Below are 18,833 nucleotides of genomic sequence, written 5' to 3' on the forward strand. Positions count from 1 at the left end.
TAATTTTAACAGATCAAAAATCGACAATGACGACCTTGTAGCCCTTTAAGTCTAAAATAATTACAGTCAAATATAAGAGGGGCCAGCCAACTTTTAAGTTAATGTGCTTAAATACTTTTGGCTCATCTTCAAATTAAATTGTTCCCGGGGCACCTGGGTGGCTCAGTGGGTTAAGCCGCTGCCTTCGGCTCAGGTCATGATCTCAGGGTCCTGGGATCGAGTCCCGTATCGGGCTCTCTGCTCAGCAGGGAGCCTGCTTCCCTCTCTCTCTCTCTGCCTGCCTCTCTGTCTCCTGGGATCTCTCTCTGTCAAATAAATAAATAAAAATAAAATCTTTTAAAAAAAATTAAATTGTTCCCTATATGCCTCTATAATGTACCGAATCCTCTTGCTATTTAAGTAGGTGCACCCTGAAATGTGCGAGGAGCAGCTAAGACTTGTGGAAATGCAGGGTTGGCTTTTTTCCTTTATTTATTTATTTATTTGAGAGAGAGCATGAGCGAGGAGAAGGTCAGAGGGAGAAGCAGACTCCCCGTGGAGCTGGGAGCCTGATGCGGGACTCGATCCCAGGACTCCGGGATCATGACCTGAGCCGAAGGCAGTCGTCCAACCGACTGAGCCACCCAGGCGCCCCATCCTTTTTTTTTTTTAAACAGTTTGACAACAGCTAAACTATAGGATTTTTTTAGGGTCTTCCCCCCCCACCAAAGGTGCAAAAAATACCCAAAAAAGTATGCACAGAGGTCTGGCTACATAAAAGGAGTCCTCTGCCACCCAGTCCCAGGGATGAGCTGGTGCTCCGTCCTTGCTAAGGCCTGAGAACCCAACCGTGTGCGGCAGTCCTTGCAGTGGCTCGACAGGTGAGGTCACATGGGCAACGGAAGGAGACACAGATGCCGTCAAATTTATCATACATATTTACTTAATCTATACAGAATCGTGTAGATAAAATCAGATTCACATTAGTGAAAAATCTCTACAAAATGTCTTTGAAAAGCAAAACAAGACTGCCTCTGAACAATTCGTATCCTCATGAAAGACGTGGGCTGTAAAAATAAAGCCGTGTGTTTAGCACAAACTAGAAGATCTCTGCATCTTTTGTTTTTCACAGTTATTTCCATCTACAGTCTGAAAGAGGTAGATTTTTCTGCAACACCTGAGAATTGGATTGTGATAACCAGGTGTAATAAAGGCAGTTGCATACATAACTAAAAAACACTGGTCTCAAGACCAAGAAATGTACTCCTAACAAGTCTGAGGGTGAAATGGTCCATGATCCAAGACCCAAGTATTCTCTGCTCCTCGGAGTCTATGGCCACTACGAGTAACACACAGCAAGATCCCATGACGATGCGACAAATGCAGCTGAAGTGAATGTGACATTTAAACCTTTTCTGGACCAGCCGAACAGCAGGACAGTGTTCTAGAACACGGTGGACACAAGGCGTGCTACAAAGCCACAACACTGGGCTGGTGAGGTGATCGCTTTAGGAGGGGGTCTGTAGAGGGGCCTGTTCGTATTCACAGGGTGATGGGGGAAGGATTGCGCAAGGACCCCCATGCGTCCCCGACAGAGTCGACCTTTAAATACCATGATCGCATCTAGCTACAGATGCATAGTCAAAGCCGAAAGCAGCAGGCCAAGGACTGTTAATCACATCGCTTTAGAAAGCCCTTGAGGATAGGCAACACGTCCAAGAATGACATCTTCCACACAGGACAAGCACCACAAAGAAACGTGGTGGGCTACACGAATGGCTTCAGCAGTAAGAGCTGTACATCCAGCGGAGTTCTTATGAAATGGGATCATTAGTACTAATTGTAAAGTAGGTTATATTTCTGATAAATACCTTCATTCCTCTAGGGGAAAGGAGTCCAACATTTCATCTAGTAGCAGAAAGGAGTATTTATACGAGGCCGTCGGAGGAGGGGATATTTGTTTTTAGCTTCCGACTCACTTTTGACCGTCATGAGAAAACCGGCTCTGGTTTTCTTTCCCTCCACTCTCTGGCCCCTTGATTCCTATGACCAATGGCGGCGGAAGCTTCTAGGAGATAACTTTCAATTCATTCAACCCACTTTAGACCATGAATATGACAGGACTTTACAAAGACACTTTTAAAGAGAAAACCCTTTTAACTGGACAGAGTGGACTTTGATTCAGTCCACTGAGCAATTTCAGTGTCAGTTTGATAGTTTTGCTCTGTGGAATGTGGTAATATCAATTCTAGTAGAGCCTATTTCATAAATTATTTCAATGCAAATTTTATCACGGACAAAGTTCAAGCTTGCATGGTATAACCTGACTTTTTTGCATATCTCAGCCATATTCAACATCCTTAAGAACAAAGAAAACTAATTGAGAAGTAACGTGCTTCATATGGAAAGTTCCCCCAGTCCGAGTATAGAGACCTTGATCCTACTACTGGCTCTTTTCTTACAAGACAGTAATTAAGAAAAGGGGTGAGAACCAGACCAAAAGCATCATCGATCTTGACTACTAAAAACTCTCTACCAAGTCTTCCCACAGTTAAAAGTGTGGGTTCCAGTCTTTCTGTTTTATAAATAAAACCCATTTCAGCATGATCCACAATTCAAATTACCTTTTTAAATATCTGGAGAACTTCGCTGGCGGGATTCACAAACGGTTGAACACCCAATTTCAAGTAGCTAGAAGGGCAGCAGGGTAGCGGAGGGCCTTCTGCTTGGTGAAAGCTAGACATGAACTTAACCCTCACTGTCTTAAAATGACAACTACCAATGGCTGCCTTCTGCGGGAAGGGGAGGGATGGGTACCCAAATCCCGAACTGGAAGCAAACAAGCCGCCATACTCCAGAGTGAACATCTAGGTGGTCCGAGCTCAAACATGGATTCTAGTCCTAACCTGAAACCAAAGCAGTAGGATTGTTCTTAGTCACAAACATTAAGCCTGTTTTGTTTGTCCAATGATTTGTCTATATCTACTACTGTAAAAGTGACACCTTTATGTACATCTGCCAAAACGGAGTATTTGAGGCTTGCAGCCATGTCAATTTGATATAAATATTATCAAAAAGCTAATTTGAATCAAAGATGCTATGCTTATTTCTGACCCAACCCTAGTTTATTTTTACTTGGCATTAAAGTGGGCTATTAGATAAAACTAAATCATCTTGATTTTTTTTTTTTTTAGTTGTATTAATGGAGGGGCGGGATGTTTGAATCAATATTGTGTTCACATCAGGGAACCATTATCAGAACAAAGTTCCCTTGTGATGATCGGCCCTATCTTGAGTGAATTTGAGTAATTCTGTCCAAGGAACAGGGAAAATAGGACAAGGTGATGGTCACATGCATTCCATTGAAGGGAAATGAGGCAGATGTGCAACACGGCTGAGGAAAATGTATAGAGGAAAACTATTCAAAACTGCTAAGCAGCCTCCTGTACCACGTAAGTCCAGTAGTTCTAAGAAAATACAGATATGGTAGAAAAAGTAAGAAAATTTTCACCACAAAACCAATAGTTACTACTAACAGAAAGTTATACACAAAATAGAGCTCTCGATACAGTGATCATACTTCCTTTCAGTCCACGGACTCGATGCCCGGCGCGGCACCTGCAGACCTGGCTGGTTTCTCCTTCGCGGGCCTGGGGGCGGCGTCCAGGGGGCCCCCCGGGGCGCTTCTAGAAGCAGTGTTCAGCTCCTTGGGGGCCTCCGGGCCAGGGCAGGGTTGCGTGGCGGGCAGCGCCGGATCCTCGCCCGCAGCTCTCCCGGAGACCTGCTCCTTCAAGACCTCCACCCTCTCGTTGAGCTCGTTCCGCTCCGTTTGGAGCGCCCGGCACAGCTTCTCTAACCGGTCCAGTTTGATCTGGAAGGCCTTGTACTCTTTATCACGGACAGTTTTCTGGAAGGGAAAAAGAGGGCTTACGTAACCTCGCTGAACACGAGTCCGTTCACGGGACGCAAACAAATGAACCTGAGCCGCACTGGAAACCACTGGTTCAATCACGGCTCGGACGCGTTCGGTCTCCTCCCCCGCACCTGCGCGGAAGCTGCGGCTCGGCCCGTCTCGGCGCACCAGGCGGTACTGACCGGTTCCCCGCCGTCCCGGGGGCCAGAGGAATCACCGACATGCACTTTTGGATTCTTTTCCACATAGATTTCTCTTGTTCTACCATTTAGGTGAGAACGAGATTCAAGCCGGGAAATTGCGTGTGTGCACACGACACACTTCGGCCGGCAAAAACCCTCCTCTGCCGCCTTTTCCGAAGCCCGTCCAAGCAGGAAGGCAGGCAGCGGGGCCGGTCTCAGCATCCCTGGAGCTGGGCCCCGCGGCGGCGACGTCAGCCCCACCCGGATTCTTGCAAACCCGCCCCAGAACTCGGCGATCAGACCGCAGAGACCCCTGCCACCCCGGTGTTCACAAGCTGCAGGCCCGCGACAGCCCGCCGCTCTACGGCCGCCCCCGCCCCGCCGTCCGCGCCCCGGCTCCGCGCAGAGCCCTCCACTCTGGCGGTGCTGTCCCCGCGCGGCCCTGCCCTGCGTGGGGCGGCAGCTCCGTCCTCGTGACGACGAACACACCTGAGTCGTGGGAAACCACCTCACCTCCTCAGCCATTTGCAGAAGCGCTTTGTTATTGTTTTCCCATTTGGTACGCCATATTATTGTTTCCTTTTCCAGTTTTTTAATTTTCTTTGTCATCTGTCAATCAACACAGTTGCAAATGTAAATTCTAAGTTCCATCTCTCCGCCTGTCCCACCAGAGAGCCGCGAGGCTCCCCCCGCCCCCTCACTGCACCCGCCTCGCGCAGGGACCGCGGCGCCTGTGTGTGGGCGGCCGCGCGGCCCCCGGCAGCACCCACAGGGGCCGCGGCGGGAAGCGAAGGAGGGGCTGTCGCAGCGCGGGACACGGAACCTGCTCCCCGCTGCAGAGGCCGCGGCCCGCGGAGGAAGCGGTCCGACGGCGCACGCTGGCCACTCGGACCTGGGCCGGGACGCGCCTTTCATTCTGCCTGGGGTTGACCAGGAGAGACCCCTCCCCGGGTTGGACGCAAACATGTCCAAGTTGGGGTCTTCTATTCACTAATCTGTCTGGTTCTTGGAAGGACAGGGGTGTCCAAGCTCCCTGCGAAGATTCAGAACGGATGATCTACCACAACATCCAAGACCACATCTGTTTCAAAACTACAGGCAGTGTCACTTCAGGAACATTCTAGCGACCAAGAAAAAAAAAAGGGTCGTTTTATCCTTAGCTTTGGGCATCCTCCCAACTCTGCAAGACTGACGTCAGGTTTCGCTGAAGAGAAAATGAGCCCCCAAATAAGCGGAACATTCTTAAACCTGTAAGAACCCAGTTTTCAGAAATTCACAGTGAGACCGCCCTCTCTGCCTGGCCCCGAGCCCCCTTTTCAAGATTCCTGCTGACTGCGCCCCCGCTCCGACCCCACGCGGGGCAGCCAGCGCCCTGCCACAAAACCGTAACACACGGCAGGGTGGGACAGAGGCCACGGGAAGAGCGAAGATCTGGGTCGATTATTGACCGACCGCGATCTCTAAGCTGCAAGTAGCAAGGACAGCGGCCCCCAGAGCCTGTCTTAATCTGTTCAGCCTTAACAGGGCGCTCGCTGTGTGCGGGGACCCTCGGCTGCAAGGACCGGCGGGCCGCGCTCAAGCACCACTGCCCGCACTCTCCGACGCCTGGGTCCAAAAATACCGGAAGGTGGTAATTTGAGCACTTAACACAGCTAAGCACTGTCTGAAATACTCCACTTTATGGAGGTAATTGCTTGTTATCTATACAGAAGACCCTGAAAGGTTCAACAGCTTGTCCCCAGCCACACATTATAGGACGCGGCTGGGACACGACCCAGAGCCCACTCTCCCAGCCACTACGGAAGACCTAGTTATACTCACGACGAACATCTCCTGGATGCTTAGGAAGTGCCAGGCAATGCTGTACTTCTACCCAACCCACCACCACTTCATAAAGTCCCATTTTAAGGGGAATATGCCACATAGAATAAGGATGGATGGATGGATATACTCTGGTTCTCAGCTTGGTTATCAAGGATATTGCTTTCCTTAACGTAGACAAGAAAATTTAAAAAGAGGCCAAATAAAGAATGCGTTTGGTTGAAGGAGAAAGAATTTAGCGGAAGGGGCGCCTGTGTGGCTCAGTGGGTTAAGCCTCTGCCTTCGGCTCAGGTCATGATCTCAGGGTCTCAGGATCGAGCCCCCGCATCAGGCTCTCTGCTCAGCAGGGAGCCCACTTCCTCCTCTCTGCCTGCTTGTGCCTACTTGTGATCTGTCAAGTAAATAAATAAAATCTTTAAAAAAAAAAAAATTTAGTTGGAGAATAGTTAAAAAAAAAAAAAAAAAAAACTAAAGGTAGAAACACTGGGGCACCTGGCTGGCTCAGTCGGTGGAGCGTGCAACTCTTGATCTCAGGTTTGTGAGTTTGAGCCCCATGTAAGGTGTGGAGATTACTTTAGGGGGAAAAAAAAAAAAGATGGAAACACTGACATTTATATTACATGTAAATAAAAATACATAAATATAAATATACATAAATGTGTATGTGTGTGTGTACGTATGAAATCAACCAACCAGAAGGTGTAATTACTATTCCAGGCTTGGATATCTTCAAATAATCTCCAAAAACACAGAGCTTTGGGAAGGAGGGGCGGGGTGCAACTGAGTGAATAAAACAAAAGACACAACAAAAAAGAAACCACTTATAGTATAACAACAAGTAGTATTTAATACAGGAATTCACTTTAATAAAGCTGGTATTTAAGGACAGAGCCCACTAGCTACATGGGGCACACCAAGAGCAAAATGACCAAATGGGATGCCACTGGAGGGTCAGAGAAGAAATGAAGACTGTACCATAACAACAGCGACTCATCCAGGTTGTGTTCGTGCTTAAAACAGCTTCTTATATAAATTCCCTTTTAGGTAATATTCTACTAAAAATATGCAAGTACCTTTTCCATTTCCTGCCGGAAGGTTGTAAACAATTCATTGCTTTTTGCCATCGTAGTCTGGAATTCTTCAAACTTATCCATATAAAGAGAAAGCTACAGAAAAAAAGTAATGAAATATTCTGAGTTCCAGGTAAACAATTTAAAGCAATTCCTAAAGACTTTCTAAAAGGACATACTATGGTTACACATTAGTTATCTGATACAAGTGACAGAAAGAGGAACGCAAACCCAGCCTCGGCTACCAGAGACAGCTGAAGTTCTATAACCCACTGAATCCCCTGAAACTGAGGAAATTTTGTTGACTTAAACATCTTTAGATGTAAAATGTTTAAAATGTACAAACAGGGGTGCCTGGGTGGCTCAGTCGGTTAAGCGGCTGCCTTCAGCTCTGCTCATGGTCCCAGGGGCCTGGGATCCTGTGTCCAGCTCTCTGCTCAGCAGAGAGCTTGCTTCTCCCACTCTCTCTCTCTGCCTGCTGCTCTGCCTATTTGTGATCTCTGTCAAATAAATAAATACAAAATTTTTTTAAATAAAATGTACAAATATCTACTAGCTCCAATCCACCAATTACCTCTCCTTACATTTGAGAAATTGTCCATGGAAAAAAGAGCATTCTTTTAGAACACCACCTGCACAGTTCTTAGCTTGGTATCAAGGATAGCCCTCTCCTTAACACAGGCAGGAAAACAAAACAGAAGTTGAAGCACTGGCTTGGGGGGAGCGCAGGTGGGAGAATTCAGTGTGATGGATTGTTTGGACATTCAATTTGGACCGATTTGGGTATTGGGGGCCATGGCTCTAAAGTACACTTCAAATACTGGAAATTGTGATAACCACAATATTATTCCTGGTGTGTTATAGAATATCAAAAGTTTTAAATGCATGTTCATAGCTGTTTTCCTCGAAGATGGAATATCCAGGTAGACTGTTCCATCTAAGAGCTCAAAACTGGCCCATACTGGGAAGTTAGTAAGTGGCAACTACCGTGACACTGAGACTTCCATGCCTGCATCACAGAACAACGGGTCAACCAACACCAATCCAACGCTCTCCTCAACAAATGCTGGACACTGACATGGTAAGAGCATAGAATGAGACCAACACTTGGCAAGGACAGCCACATTTAGACTAGGAAAAGTAAGACATGACAGCAAAGGAACCAAACTAATGATCAAAAAACACGACCCAGGGTGACACATAGCACTGACAACAGAAGTTTCAATGGTAACAATCTAACATAATCCGAGCTGCCTGGGCGCTTCATAGAAGGGTCTTCTGGTGCTTTGCCCTGGAGAATTAGCAATGACTCCCACATTTAAGTCCATCTTCCAAAGCCATCTACAAATAGACTATATGCCTTTTCCACATCAATACTCTTCTCCATTTATATGGACAACTCAGAGCTAATAAGGGGTTCAAATTTCCTGGAAGCAATCTAGCATAATCCTAGGTTACAGTGGCAAGTTAAAAAAACTTGAATTTTCAAAGTTAGGCTACAGGAAATGAGCATCACCTCATCATAAAACATGCCCAAAGACAAAACAGTATTCAAAAGAGGTGCTCTTAAAGATTCAGACCAGTCTCAGGGCACCTGGGTGGCTCAGTCGTTAAGTGTCTGCTTTGGCTTGGATCATGATCCTGGGATCGAGACCCACATCAGGCTCACTGCTCAGCGGGAAGCCTACTTCTTGCGTTCCCTCTCTGGCTGTGTCTCTATTAAATAAATAAATTAAATCTTAAAAAAAAAAATTCAGACCAGTCTCAATGTATCAAGTGCATTTTAGAACTAATTTAGAGACCTTACAACATTAAATATAAATGTGTTGTATAAGAAACTTTTTTTTTTTCAAGATTTTATTTATTTATTTGACAGAGAGAGATCACAAGCAGGCAGAGAGGCAGGCAGAGAGAGGGGAAGGGAAGCAGGCCCCCCGCTGAGCAGAGAGCCCGATGCGGGACTCGATCCCAGGACCCTGAGATCATGACCCGAGCCGAAGGCAGCAGCCCAACCCACTGAGCCACCCAGGCGCCCTGTCTAAGAAACTTTTAAAATAAACACTTTTCTCAACAGAATGTAATCTAGTTACTTGGAAAAGGGTAGACTATAGGTAAACGCCTAATTTCACCTGTCCATAAAGGCATCAGAAGTATTTTCTGTACCTTTCCTTTGAGTGAGGAGGCAGTATCTGCTACCCTTACTACACATTAGACAAACACAGTGAAAGACTACATTAGGAAAAACAAGGGGTTTGGACTGAAAAACAGGGAAGCAACAAAGAAAAGCCTAGGCCCAGATGGTCTCATGGGTGAACTCCACCAAACATTTAAAGATGGGGGCGCCTGGGTGGCTCAGTGGTTTGCGCTGCTGCCTTCGGCTCGGGTCATGATCTCAGGGTCCTGGGATCGAGCCCCCCATCGGGCTCCCTGCTCCGCAGGAAGCCTGCTTCCCTCTCTCTCTCTCTCTGCCTGCCTCTCTGCCTACTTGTGATCTCTGTCTGTCAAATAAATAAATAAAATCTTAAAAAAAAAAAAAAAAAACATTTAAAGATGAATTAATGTCAATTCTTCCTAAAGTCTTCCAAAAAAAAAGATACTGAAGAGAAGGGACACTCCCCAATTCATTTTATATAAGATCAGCCTTTGCCCTGATATTAAAGCCAGATAAGGATACTATTAAAAAACTGTAGGCCAACATCCCTGATAAATATAGCCACAAAAATTCTCAATTAAATACTAGCAAACCAAATTCAATAGCACGTTAAAAAGATCAGACCATGACCAAATGGAATTCATCCCTGTGATGATGTAAGGATGGTTCAACATACACAAATCAATAAATGTGACATTCCACATTGATAAAATAAAGGAGAAAAATCATGATCATCTCAACGGGTACAGAAAAAGCATCTAACAAAATACAACATCCATTCATGATATAAACACTCAACAAATTGGGGACAGAAGGAATATACTTCAATGTAATAAAGGCCATACATGACAGACTCACAGCTAATATGGTACTCAACCATTAAAGGTTTAAAAGCTTTCCTTCTACTAGAATTCCTAGCCAGAGCAATTAGGCAAGAAAAAATAAAAGGCATCCAAATCAAAAAGGAAAAAGTAAAACTGTGTCTGTTTGCTGACAAAATGATCTTACATACAGGAAATCCTGAAGACTCCACCAAAAACCTGTTAAACTCAGTAAAGTTTCAGAATGTGAAACCAACATACAGAAATCAGTTGCATTTCTATACACTAACAACAAAATATCTGAAAAAGAAATTTTAAAAAAAAACCTACATTTACAATAGCATCAAAATCAATAAAATACTTAGAAATAAATTTAACCAAGGATATAAATGATCTACTCACTGAAAACTAAGACATTGATGAAAAACTTGAACACAAAGTGGAAAGATATCTGTGTTCAAGGATCAGAAGTTAGTATTATTAAAATGTCCGCACTACCCAAAGCCATCTATATTTAATCCCTACCAAAACCCCAATGGTATTTTTACAGAGATAGAAAAAAACAAACCTAAAATTTGAATAGAACCACCAAAGAGCTGGAACAGCCAAAGTAATCTTGAGAAAGAACAAAACTGGATGGAGGCACCATGCTCCCTGACTTCCAACTATATTACAAAGCTAAAGCAATCAAAACACTATGCTACCAGCATAAAATCAGAGACACAAAGGAAAAGAGTTGAGAGCCCAGAAATAAACCCATACACTATGGTCAACCAATACTTGACAAAGGAGCCAAGAATACTCAATGGGGAAAGGACAGTCTCTTCAATAAATGGTGTTGAGAAAACTGGACCCCTCTCTTACCACTATTCACAAAAATTAAAGACTTAAACATAAGACCTGAAACCATAAAAACTCCTGGAAGAAAACACAGGTAAAAAATTCCTTGAGGGGCACCTGGGTGGCTCAGTGAGTTAAGCCTCTCTGCCTTTGGCTCAGGTCATGATCTCAGGGTCCTGGGATCGAGCCCCGCATCAGGCTCTCTGCTCAGCGGGGAGCCTGCTTCCCTCTCTCTCTCTCTGCCTGCTGCTCTGCCTACTTGTGATCTCTCTCTGTATATCAAATAAAAAATAAAATTCCTTGAAAGCAGTCTTGGAAATTTTGGTCATGATACCAAAAGGCACAAGCAACGCAAGCAAAAATCAACAAGAGGGACTACACTGAACTAAAAAGCTTCTGTACATCAAAAGAAACAACAAAATGAAAAGGCAACTATGGAATGGGTAAAAATACCTGGAAACCATATACCTGGTAAGGGGTTGATATACAACATATATAAGGAATTCACACAATTCAAGAGCAAAAGAACAAATATAATCCAATTTAAAAATGGACAGAAGACCTGAACTGGCATTTTTCCAAAGACCTACAAATGGCCAACAGGAACATGAAAAGGTGCTCAACACCACTACTACTCAGGGACAGGCAAATCAAAACCACAATGAGATGTCATCTCACCTGTTAGGATGGCTATTATCAAAAAGACAAGAGGTGACAAATGTTGGCAAGGGTGTAGAGAAAAGGGAAATACTGGGCACTGTTGGTGGGCAGGTAAATCAGCAGTTACTGTGAAAACCAATATGGAGGTTTCTCAAAATTAATAACAGAACTAGCATGTGATCTAGGAATCCTACTTTTGGGTAGATCCCTGAAGATGATGAGATCACTATCTAGAAGTGATACATATGCACTCCTATATTCACTGCAGCATTATTTAAAATAGCCAAGATATGGAAACAGCCTAAGTGCCTACTAACAGATGAATGGATAAAGAAAATGTGATATAAATACATAATGCAATATTACTCAGTCATTAAAAAAAAAAAAAAAAAAAAAAAAAGAGGGGTGCCTGGGTGGCTCAGTGGGTTAAGTCTCTGCCTTCAGCTCAGGTCATGATCTTAGGGTCCTGGGATTGAGCCCTGCATCAGGCTCTCCGCTCAGCGGGGAGCCTGCTTCCCCCCTCTCTCTCTGCCTACTTGTGATCTCTATGTCAAATAAATAAATAAAATCTTAAAGAAAAAAAAAAAAAGAAAGAAATCTTTCCATCTGTATTAATATGGATGGACCTTTAGGGCATTATGCTAGGTGAAATAGGCCAGAGGAAAGACACTGTATGATCTCACTTATATATGGAATCTGAAAAAGCCAAACTCCTAGAAATAGAAAGTGGAGTGGTGGTTGTCAGGGGCTGATGGGAAGGGGACCTCCAAAGATAATGGTCAAAGGGTACAAATTTTCAGTTAGAAGATGAATGCGTTTGGAGGATCTAATGTACAGCATGGTGACTATACTTAACAATAGCGTATCATATACTTTAAAGAGAAGAAAAAGTAGGGATGGCCCCCATCAAAATTACCATCTCCCATGGCTCTGAGAGTGGTTAATAGGCAATTTTTAAAATGGGTTATGTGTTCACAGCACAAAATTCTGAAGATTTTAGGTTCAACTATATGAAACTGCCATTTCTGTAGGTCAAAGAAGTATCAGCAATTTCATAGAATTCAACTTAATACAAAAGAGTGCCAATCTGCAGACTCCTCGGTTCTTCTTTAGTTGAAAATTAGCAGACCCACATGGAAGCCGACTGAGAAAGGGAGGAAACATCTGGGGTATTGGAAAGGGGACGCTGCAGACAGCATCACCAACTGTCCCAGTCTGCCTGAGACCTAAGTGCTTCCTGGGACACAGGACTCTGAGTGCTAAGACCACGGAAGGCCTGGGCAAATCAGGAGGAGCTGGTCACCCTAAATGAAGAGGAAAATTCCAAGAGGGACACGTGATCTACTCTCAGTTCTGGCTGGGAACAAGCACAAGCACCTTAGAGAAGATTCAAGGTATATATCAAATGAACCATAGATTTTTTTTTTTTTTAAACAAATGCTACTATCCCCTGCTGTCAAGTTACCTGCTGTTTTAGTTGTACTTCTTGCTGTTTCATTTGTTCATATTTGTGCCTCGATTCTGTTGCTTCTTTTAATAACTAGAAAACAGAAACATACTATTACTAATAGTAATTACAAATATGATTCTAATGTCAAATGACCAGAGAAAGAGAGTTAGGCTTAATCCTTCCACTCATTATTTTAGCAAGAACTACAAGTCTATAGATAAAATATTCAGTTACATCAATTGTTCATTACCTCTCCAATCTGTTCTACTTGGTAACATTCAGGAATGTTGGAACACTCTTTTACTGCTTAGAAAGAGTACCCTGGAGGCCGAATAATAGGTTTGCAAAACTCAGGGTTAAACTGTTATGTTTCAGGTGAAAATAATGAGAAGTTTGGTATTAGCAGAAAACATGACTAGGAATCGAGAGAGTATCTCAACGACTCAGAAATCCACTTTACTCTGGACAGTCAGGATGAGGCAGAGTGAAGGAGTATGGAGCAAAGCAATGAAATCAGAGACCAGTTTCTGATCACTTCTTAAAAAGCAGGGGAGAAGTGGATGAGAGCTTTAATTTATATACTTAAGTTTTTAAGAAAAAGTTATACGGTGAAACTGCATTAGTAAGTAACTGTTGAAATTCAGCCACTGAAGTAAAAAGTCACATGTAGGCCAAATAAGCCCTAAAAAGTCATTAAACCAACTATAAAGTATATATGTGCAATGTACGTATGTGTGTGTGAATATATGAAATTTATACCCTCACTTTGGAAAGAACGGTTTCTTCAATTATACACAGGAAAGCATTATTAATTCTCACAGAAGATGGTGCTGTATGAAAAACAGGTCTCTCTTAAGCCTAGACCCACACTCGATGTGGTAAGTTCACATCATGAGGGCCACTCACAGAGCCTTCATACCAGGCTTGCCTCAAGGCCTGTGCTACTTGACTGAAAGCTGGATTAACAGTCCTCATTGCCATAATCATTTCTCATCTTTATTTGGGGGCGGGGGCACGCTAAGCACATAAAGTTGAATTTGCATTTGTTAAATATACATACCCAATGAGAATTCCACTGCATTCACAATTACTGACAGGCAATATAGTCTGAACATACACTCTGGGAACGAAGCTGAGTGATTAGGTATAGAGAATTCTGTTAAAATTTTATCATAAAATTATACCAGAGTAAATAGACAAAATAGGTTTCCTAGTTTCAAGTCACTTGTTTGAGATCAAAGTATCAGGGTATATATAGGAGACCAGTGTTTGGTAAGCTCAATATTAAACTGAACCGCCACATTTAATGTGCTGAATACTGGTATAATTCTTAAACCTGGTGACCATTACCAAAGTGAAATAACTGTAAGCATGAAAAAGTCAAATGAATGCAGATCTTTCCACTAATTTGGTCTAATCTCTCCCATGTGTCTTCTGTATAAAAAAAAAAAAAAGTTAAACAGAAATAAATAGCCAAATACTTTCTAACACACACATGGCTTTCTCAGTCTAGAACAAAAAACCAATTAGCATGACCCAGGTGCTCTATTAACGTAGAATAAGTATTCTGAATGGCTTTGGTTACAATTTTGACAATAAATTTCTTTTTTTAAGAAAGAGAACTTACAAACTCTCTCTCTCTTTGATGTTTTTCATCAGCTTCTTTTATTAGCTGTGTCGTCTGCTGAAGCTTGGCATCCACAAGCTGTTGTTGTAATTCCTTATGTTTGAACACTTTATCAATATGCTATGGGAGAAGTAAAATTTCTTACATCACTTAATGAAAAAGAAACACAAGGATGAGGAAACAACACAAGTTACAATACCTTGTTTATTCTTACCCTGCTTTTCCTGCTAATACCACCATAGCTGAGGACACTGGGTCCATGAGTTTATAGAAGAGTGAGCTTTACATCACCTTGCAAGCCCTCCTGGGTTTGCACTTGCAGGAAAGGAGCCTTCCAGCTGCTACCCTGGACCCCCTCCCTTTCGGAGGTGGATGTCAAGGAGCCTCATTAACCACACACTTGTACTTCCTACTCCTGCCCTACAATGAAAATGAGGCTCAAAAACGTATCAAGAAAAAGATGGATAAGGAGATCAAACTGTTAAACCCACATATCAGACACATTACCTCCTGGGTATTTCTCTCCCCTCTACGTTTCCCAAATTTCTCAGCCGGAGGCAGCACTCGGTGACAACTGAAGCGGCCCCAGGTCAAGTCCTGGCTGGTGCGTGGCCTGGGGTAGATTTTCCCCTTGCTGACTCTCGCTTCCCTCCTCCAAGCAGAGATAACCACATTTGCTGCAAGCTCTAAAAGCCAATGTGGTGGTTCTGCTGTGTAAGGTGCCTGGTGCCCAGCACATACTAGACATTGCATAAAATGTCATTACGATTTCCAAACAAAATTGGTAAGTAGTTATTTACATACAATACAGTCATCAGAACACCCCTTCTCAGATGTGCAGAGTAACTCTTCCTGACCGGAGACCATCTGATAACACTCAAAATAAGACTCACATGTAAGGTGCTTAAATGTACATAGTTTTCAAGTTTTCTACATCTATCATGTGTCAGACTGTCATATTAAAAACCAAAAGAGGGGCGCCTGGGTGGCTCAGTGGGTTAAGCCGCTGCCTTCGGCTCAGGTCATGATCTCAGGGTCCTGGGATCGAGTCCCACATCGGGCTCTCTGCTCAGCAGGGAGCCTGCTTCCTCCTCTCTCTCTGTCTGCCTCTCTGCCTACTTGTGATCTCTGTCTGTCAAATAAATAAATAAAATCTTAAAAAAATAATAAAATAAAATAAAAAAATAAAAAAAATAAAAACCTAAAGAACAATTTTAAGAAAACTGAGGCCTTTATAATCTAATATAAAATTTATTCTCTAGGGCAAAAAAGTTCTTTCAATAAACACTCAAAGGAAAAAAAAAAGAGTGAAGAGGAAATCATTTTTTTTTTAAAGATTTTATTTATTTACTTGACAGAGAGAGATACCAAGAGAGGGAACAGAAGCAAGGGGAGTAGGAGAGGGAGAAGCAGGCTTCCTGCTGAGCAGGGAGCCCGATGCGGGACTCGATCCCAGGATCCTGGGATCCGGGCCCGAACCCAGGGCAGACAGTTAACAACTGAGCCACCCAGGCGCCCCTGGAAATCTTCATGTTACAGACTTGAAACCCATCAGTGAAACAGATGGACTGTGTTTAGAGCTTGATTCAAATAGCTTAAAAAAAAAAAATGAGGGGAAGACACAACTACAGAAAATTGAACAATGACTCAGTATTTAACATTAAGTAATTACTGTTAATTTTGTTATGTGTGAAAACGATAGCATGGTTGTGCTTAAAAAAAGAATCCTTATCTTTTTGAGGTACACCCTCAAATATATATGAACGGAATGGAATAGAACACCTTGAAGTTGTATCAAAATAGCCCAGGGTAAGCTGATGGGAATAAAGCTGAAACTATGATTTCATCTGCTAAAACAAGATGACATATTCTCTACTTTTAAGTTTATAATTCTCCATTTTAAAAAGGGAGAAGGCAGAGAGAGTGATTAAGGGGCACTGGGTGACTCAGTCAGTTGAGTGTTCAACTCGTGATTTTGGCTCAGATCATGATCTCAGGGTCCTGAGATGGAACCCTGCTTTGGGCTCCTGGGCTCCGTGCTCAGAAGGGAGTCCGCTTGGGGTTCTCTCTCTCCCTCTGCCCCTCCCCCCACACCCGCACGCACTCTCTCTCAAATAATAAAGAAACAATCTTTTTAAAAGAAGTATTTTTTGAAGGGCTGAATGTAAGACTCTAAGTTAGTATGATCTAAAGTTTGCCTTCAAAACTGAATACATAACCCACAGAGGGGCCAATCTTTTTTTTCCCTTTAACCGGCTATTTTAATCTACTTGTGTAGGGTTACAACACACATAAAAACATGTTTCCCTAACTTCAAAGGCAGGGGATGCACTGTATAAAAAGCCTGATGCCAACAGAAAGGATGGATACCTACCATTTGCATCGACATGGATGGAACTGGAGGGGATTATGCTGAGTGAAATAAGTCAAGCAGAGAAAGATAGTTATCATACGGTTTCACTCATATGTGGAAGATAAGGAATAGCGTAGAGGACCACAGGGGAAGGGAGGGAAAACTGCATGGAAGAAATCTGAGAGGGAGACAAACCATGAAAGACTCTAGACTCAGGAAACAAACTGAGGGTTCCAGAAGGGACAGGGGTGGGAGGATGGGGTAACCAGGTGATGGGCGTTAAGGATGACTGCTCACATGTGGTGATGGGCACTGGATGCGATATGCAACTCATGAAATCACTGAACGCTACATCATAAACTAATTATATGCTCTATGCTGGCTAACTGAAAATAAGGAAAAAAAAAACCTTTTAGCAGATAAACATGCGAAAGAAATAAATTAATGTCATTTTCTTTGAATAAATAAATAAATAAATAAACCTAATGCCTCTAATCCTGCCCATTTGGCCTGTAAAAATGAGGAGGCTTTTAAAAAACAAACAAAAAAATAGACCATCACCTGTTTGCTTTTAATTAACACCTCTGAATTTCCTGACTAGCCTGAAAAAGTCTTAGTTGGAGACCAGTGACCAAGACCAGCAGGCATGGATCCTTCCAATAAGCTTTTTACTTCAATGAGTATGAGAGTTTAGAAATAGGTTCTATTTTTCCTCTCAAATAGTATAGAACCCCCACTAAAAGAAAGAATCTAAAACGCAGGTATAATACAACGGTAATGTAGACTGTATAGGTTATCACAGATGTCTAAGTTAAAGCGTATCTGAAGGCCAAATATTTATTAGTCTAGATAAGGGGAAAAATCTGCACGCTAAATATGCAATCTTGTAGCAGCAGGTGGAAGACAAGGAGTACTTAACGCTTCTCTAAGAAACCGCCTCACCTACCCACGGCCACAGAGTCTTCTCAACTATCTAAGTGACAACCCCCAAGACTCCTGTTCTCGTGGTGGCTGAAGTTTTCCTGAGAAAAACCCAACTTCCACTACGCAACTATAAAAGTTCTAAAACATCCTGTGACAGTAGTTCTCCTCTGGCAGTGAATGGGGAGAAACCCCTATTGATCAGGAGAAGCTGTCTGAACCAGGAGAATGGCTTTACCTCCTCCCTCAGGGCGTACTGTTCAATGAGCTTCTTCAGCTTCTCTCCCAGCTCAATGTTTTCCTGGCGGAGCTTGGCGTTGTGTATGTCATGCTGCTCCAGCTGCGCCTGGATTTCATTTAAAGTGATCTGGAAGTGTGCGGTGGCTTCTTTACGTCTTTCTTCCTCCTCTCGTGCCTGCTGCATATTTTCTTCCTTATTATCCAAAAAAACTCCTGTTAATGGTACAGACTTACACAGAAGATACTCATAAACGCTGCTGCTGGTGCTCCGGGGGTTTACTTATTGTGACCCTAAAGTGTTGCTTCTGAACTCTGATTCCCCTTCCCTTTATCTGGGACCAGAAGGTGATCATTTGATAAGCACACAGCTTTTCCTGAGTAGACAATCAGAGAGGCAAACTGCCCTGCTGTAAAAGGAGTGCTATGTGCTATTCTAAAAGTACTTAGCCTCTGGGTACTGGCGGTAGGCAAGAGTGGTCTGGCCATGCGGCTGGTAAACGGCTCCTAAGGAGCTCAGCGGCTGTTTTCCCTCCCCAGATCCAGTCCCTGCCTCAACTCTGTTTCTGTTCAGCTTCGCATTCATGTCAGCTTCTCCTACGTGGTAATGAACTACCTCACTGCTCAGCAGAAAACTGGCAACTCTGAGTTTCCTAAGCCAGGGCTCCAGGCAGGTAAGCTGTGGTCTAAAAATCAATCTCAATTAGATTTCCCACGGCCAGGTATGAGGTCCATTAAGAAGCATCAGGCCAAGCAAAATAGTAGAAAAGTGGTTGCTATCTGTCTCCATGTAGAGACAAAAGATTT

General features: G+C 43.3%; 1 protein-coding gene across 2 annotated transcripts in view; it reads right to left on the bottom strand.

The window, feature by feature from the left end:
* Positions 1-899: 899 nt before the first annotated feature.
* TXLNG (taxilin gamma) overlaps positions 900-18,833 on the bottom strand; it is a 59,133-nt gene continuing 41,199 nt past the window's right edge. For both annotated transcript variants that reach the window (XM_082718399.1, XM_082718398.1), the window contains exons 5-10: positions 18,028-18,222; positions 14,516-14,635; positions 12,904-12,978; positions 6,969-7,061; positions 4,588-4,683; positions 900-3,886 (exon numbers count right to left, since the gene is read on the bottom strand). In XM_082718399.1, the coding sequence (XP_082574525.1) occupies positions 3,566-3,886; positions 4,588-4,683; positions 6,969-7,061; positions 12,904-12,978; positions 14,516-14,635; positions 18,028-18,222 (900 nt within the window). In that variant the 3' untranslated portion in view covers positions 900-3,565. The remainder of the gene's footprint in view (positions 3,887-4,587; positions 4,684-6,968; positions 7,062-12,903; positions 12,979-14,515; positions 14,636-18,027; positions 18,223-18,833) is intronic.

Source organism: Mustela nivalis, assembly GCF_964662115.1.
Source record: "Mustela nivalis genome assembly, chromosome: X".
Taxonomy (NCBI): domain Eukaryota; kingdom Metazoa; phylum Chordata; class Mammalia; order Carnivora; family Mustelidae; genus Mustela; species Mustela nivalis.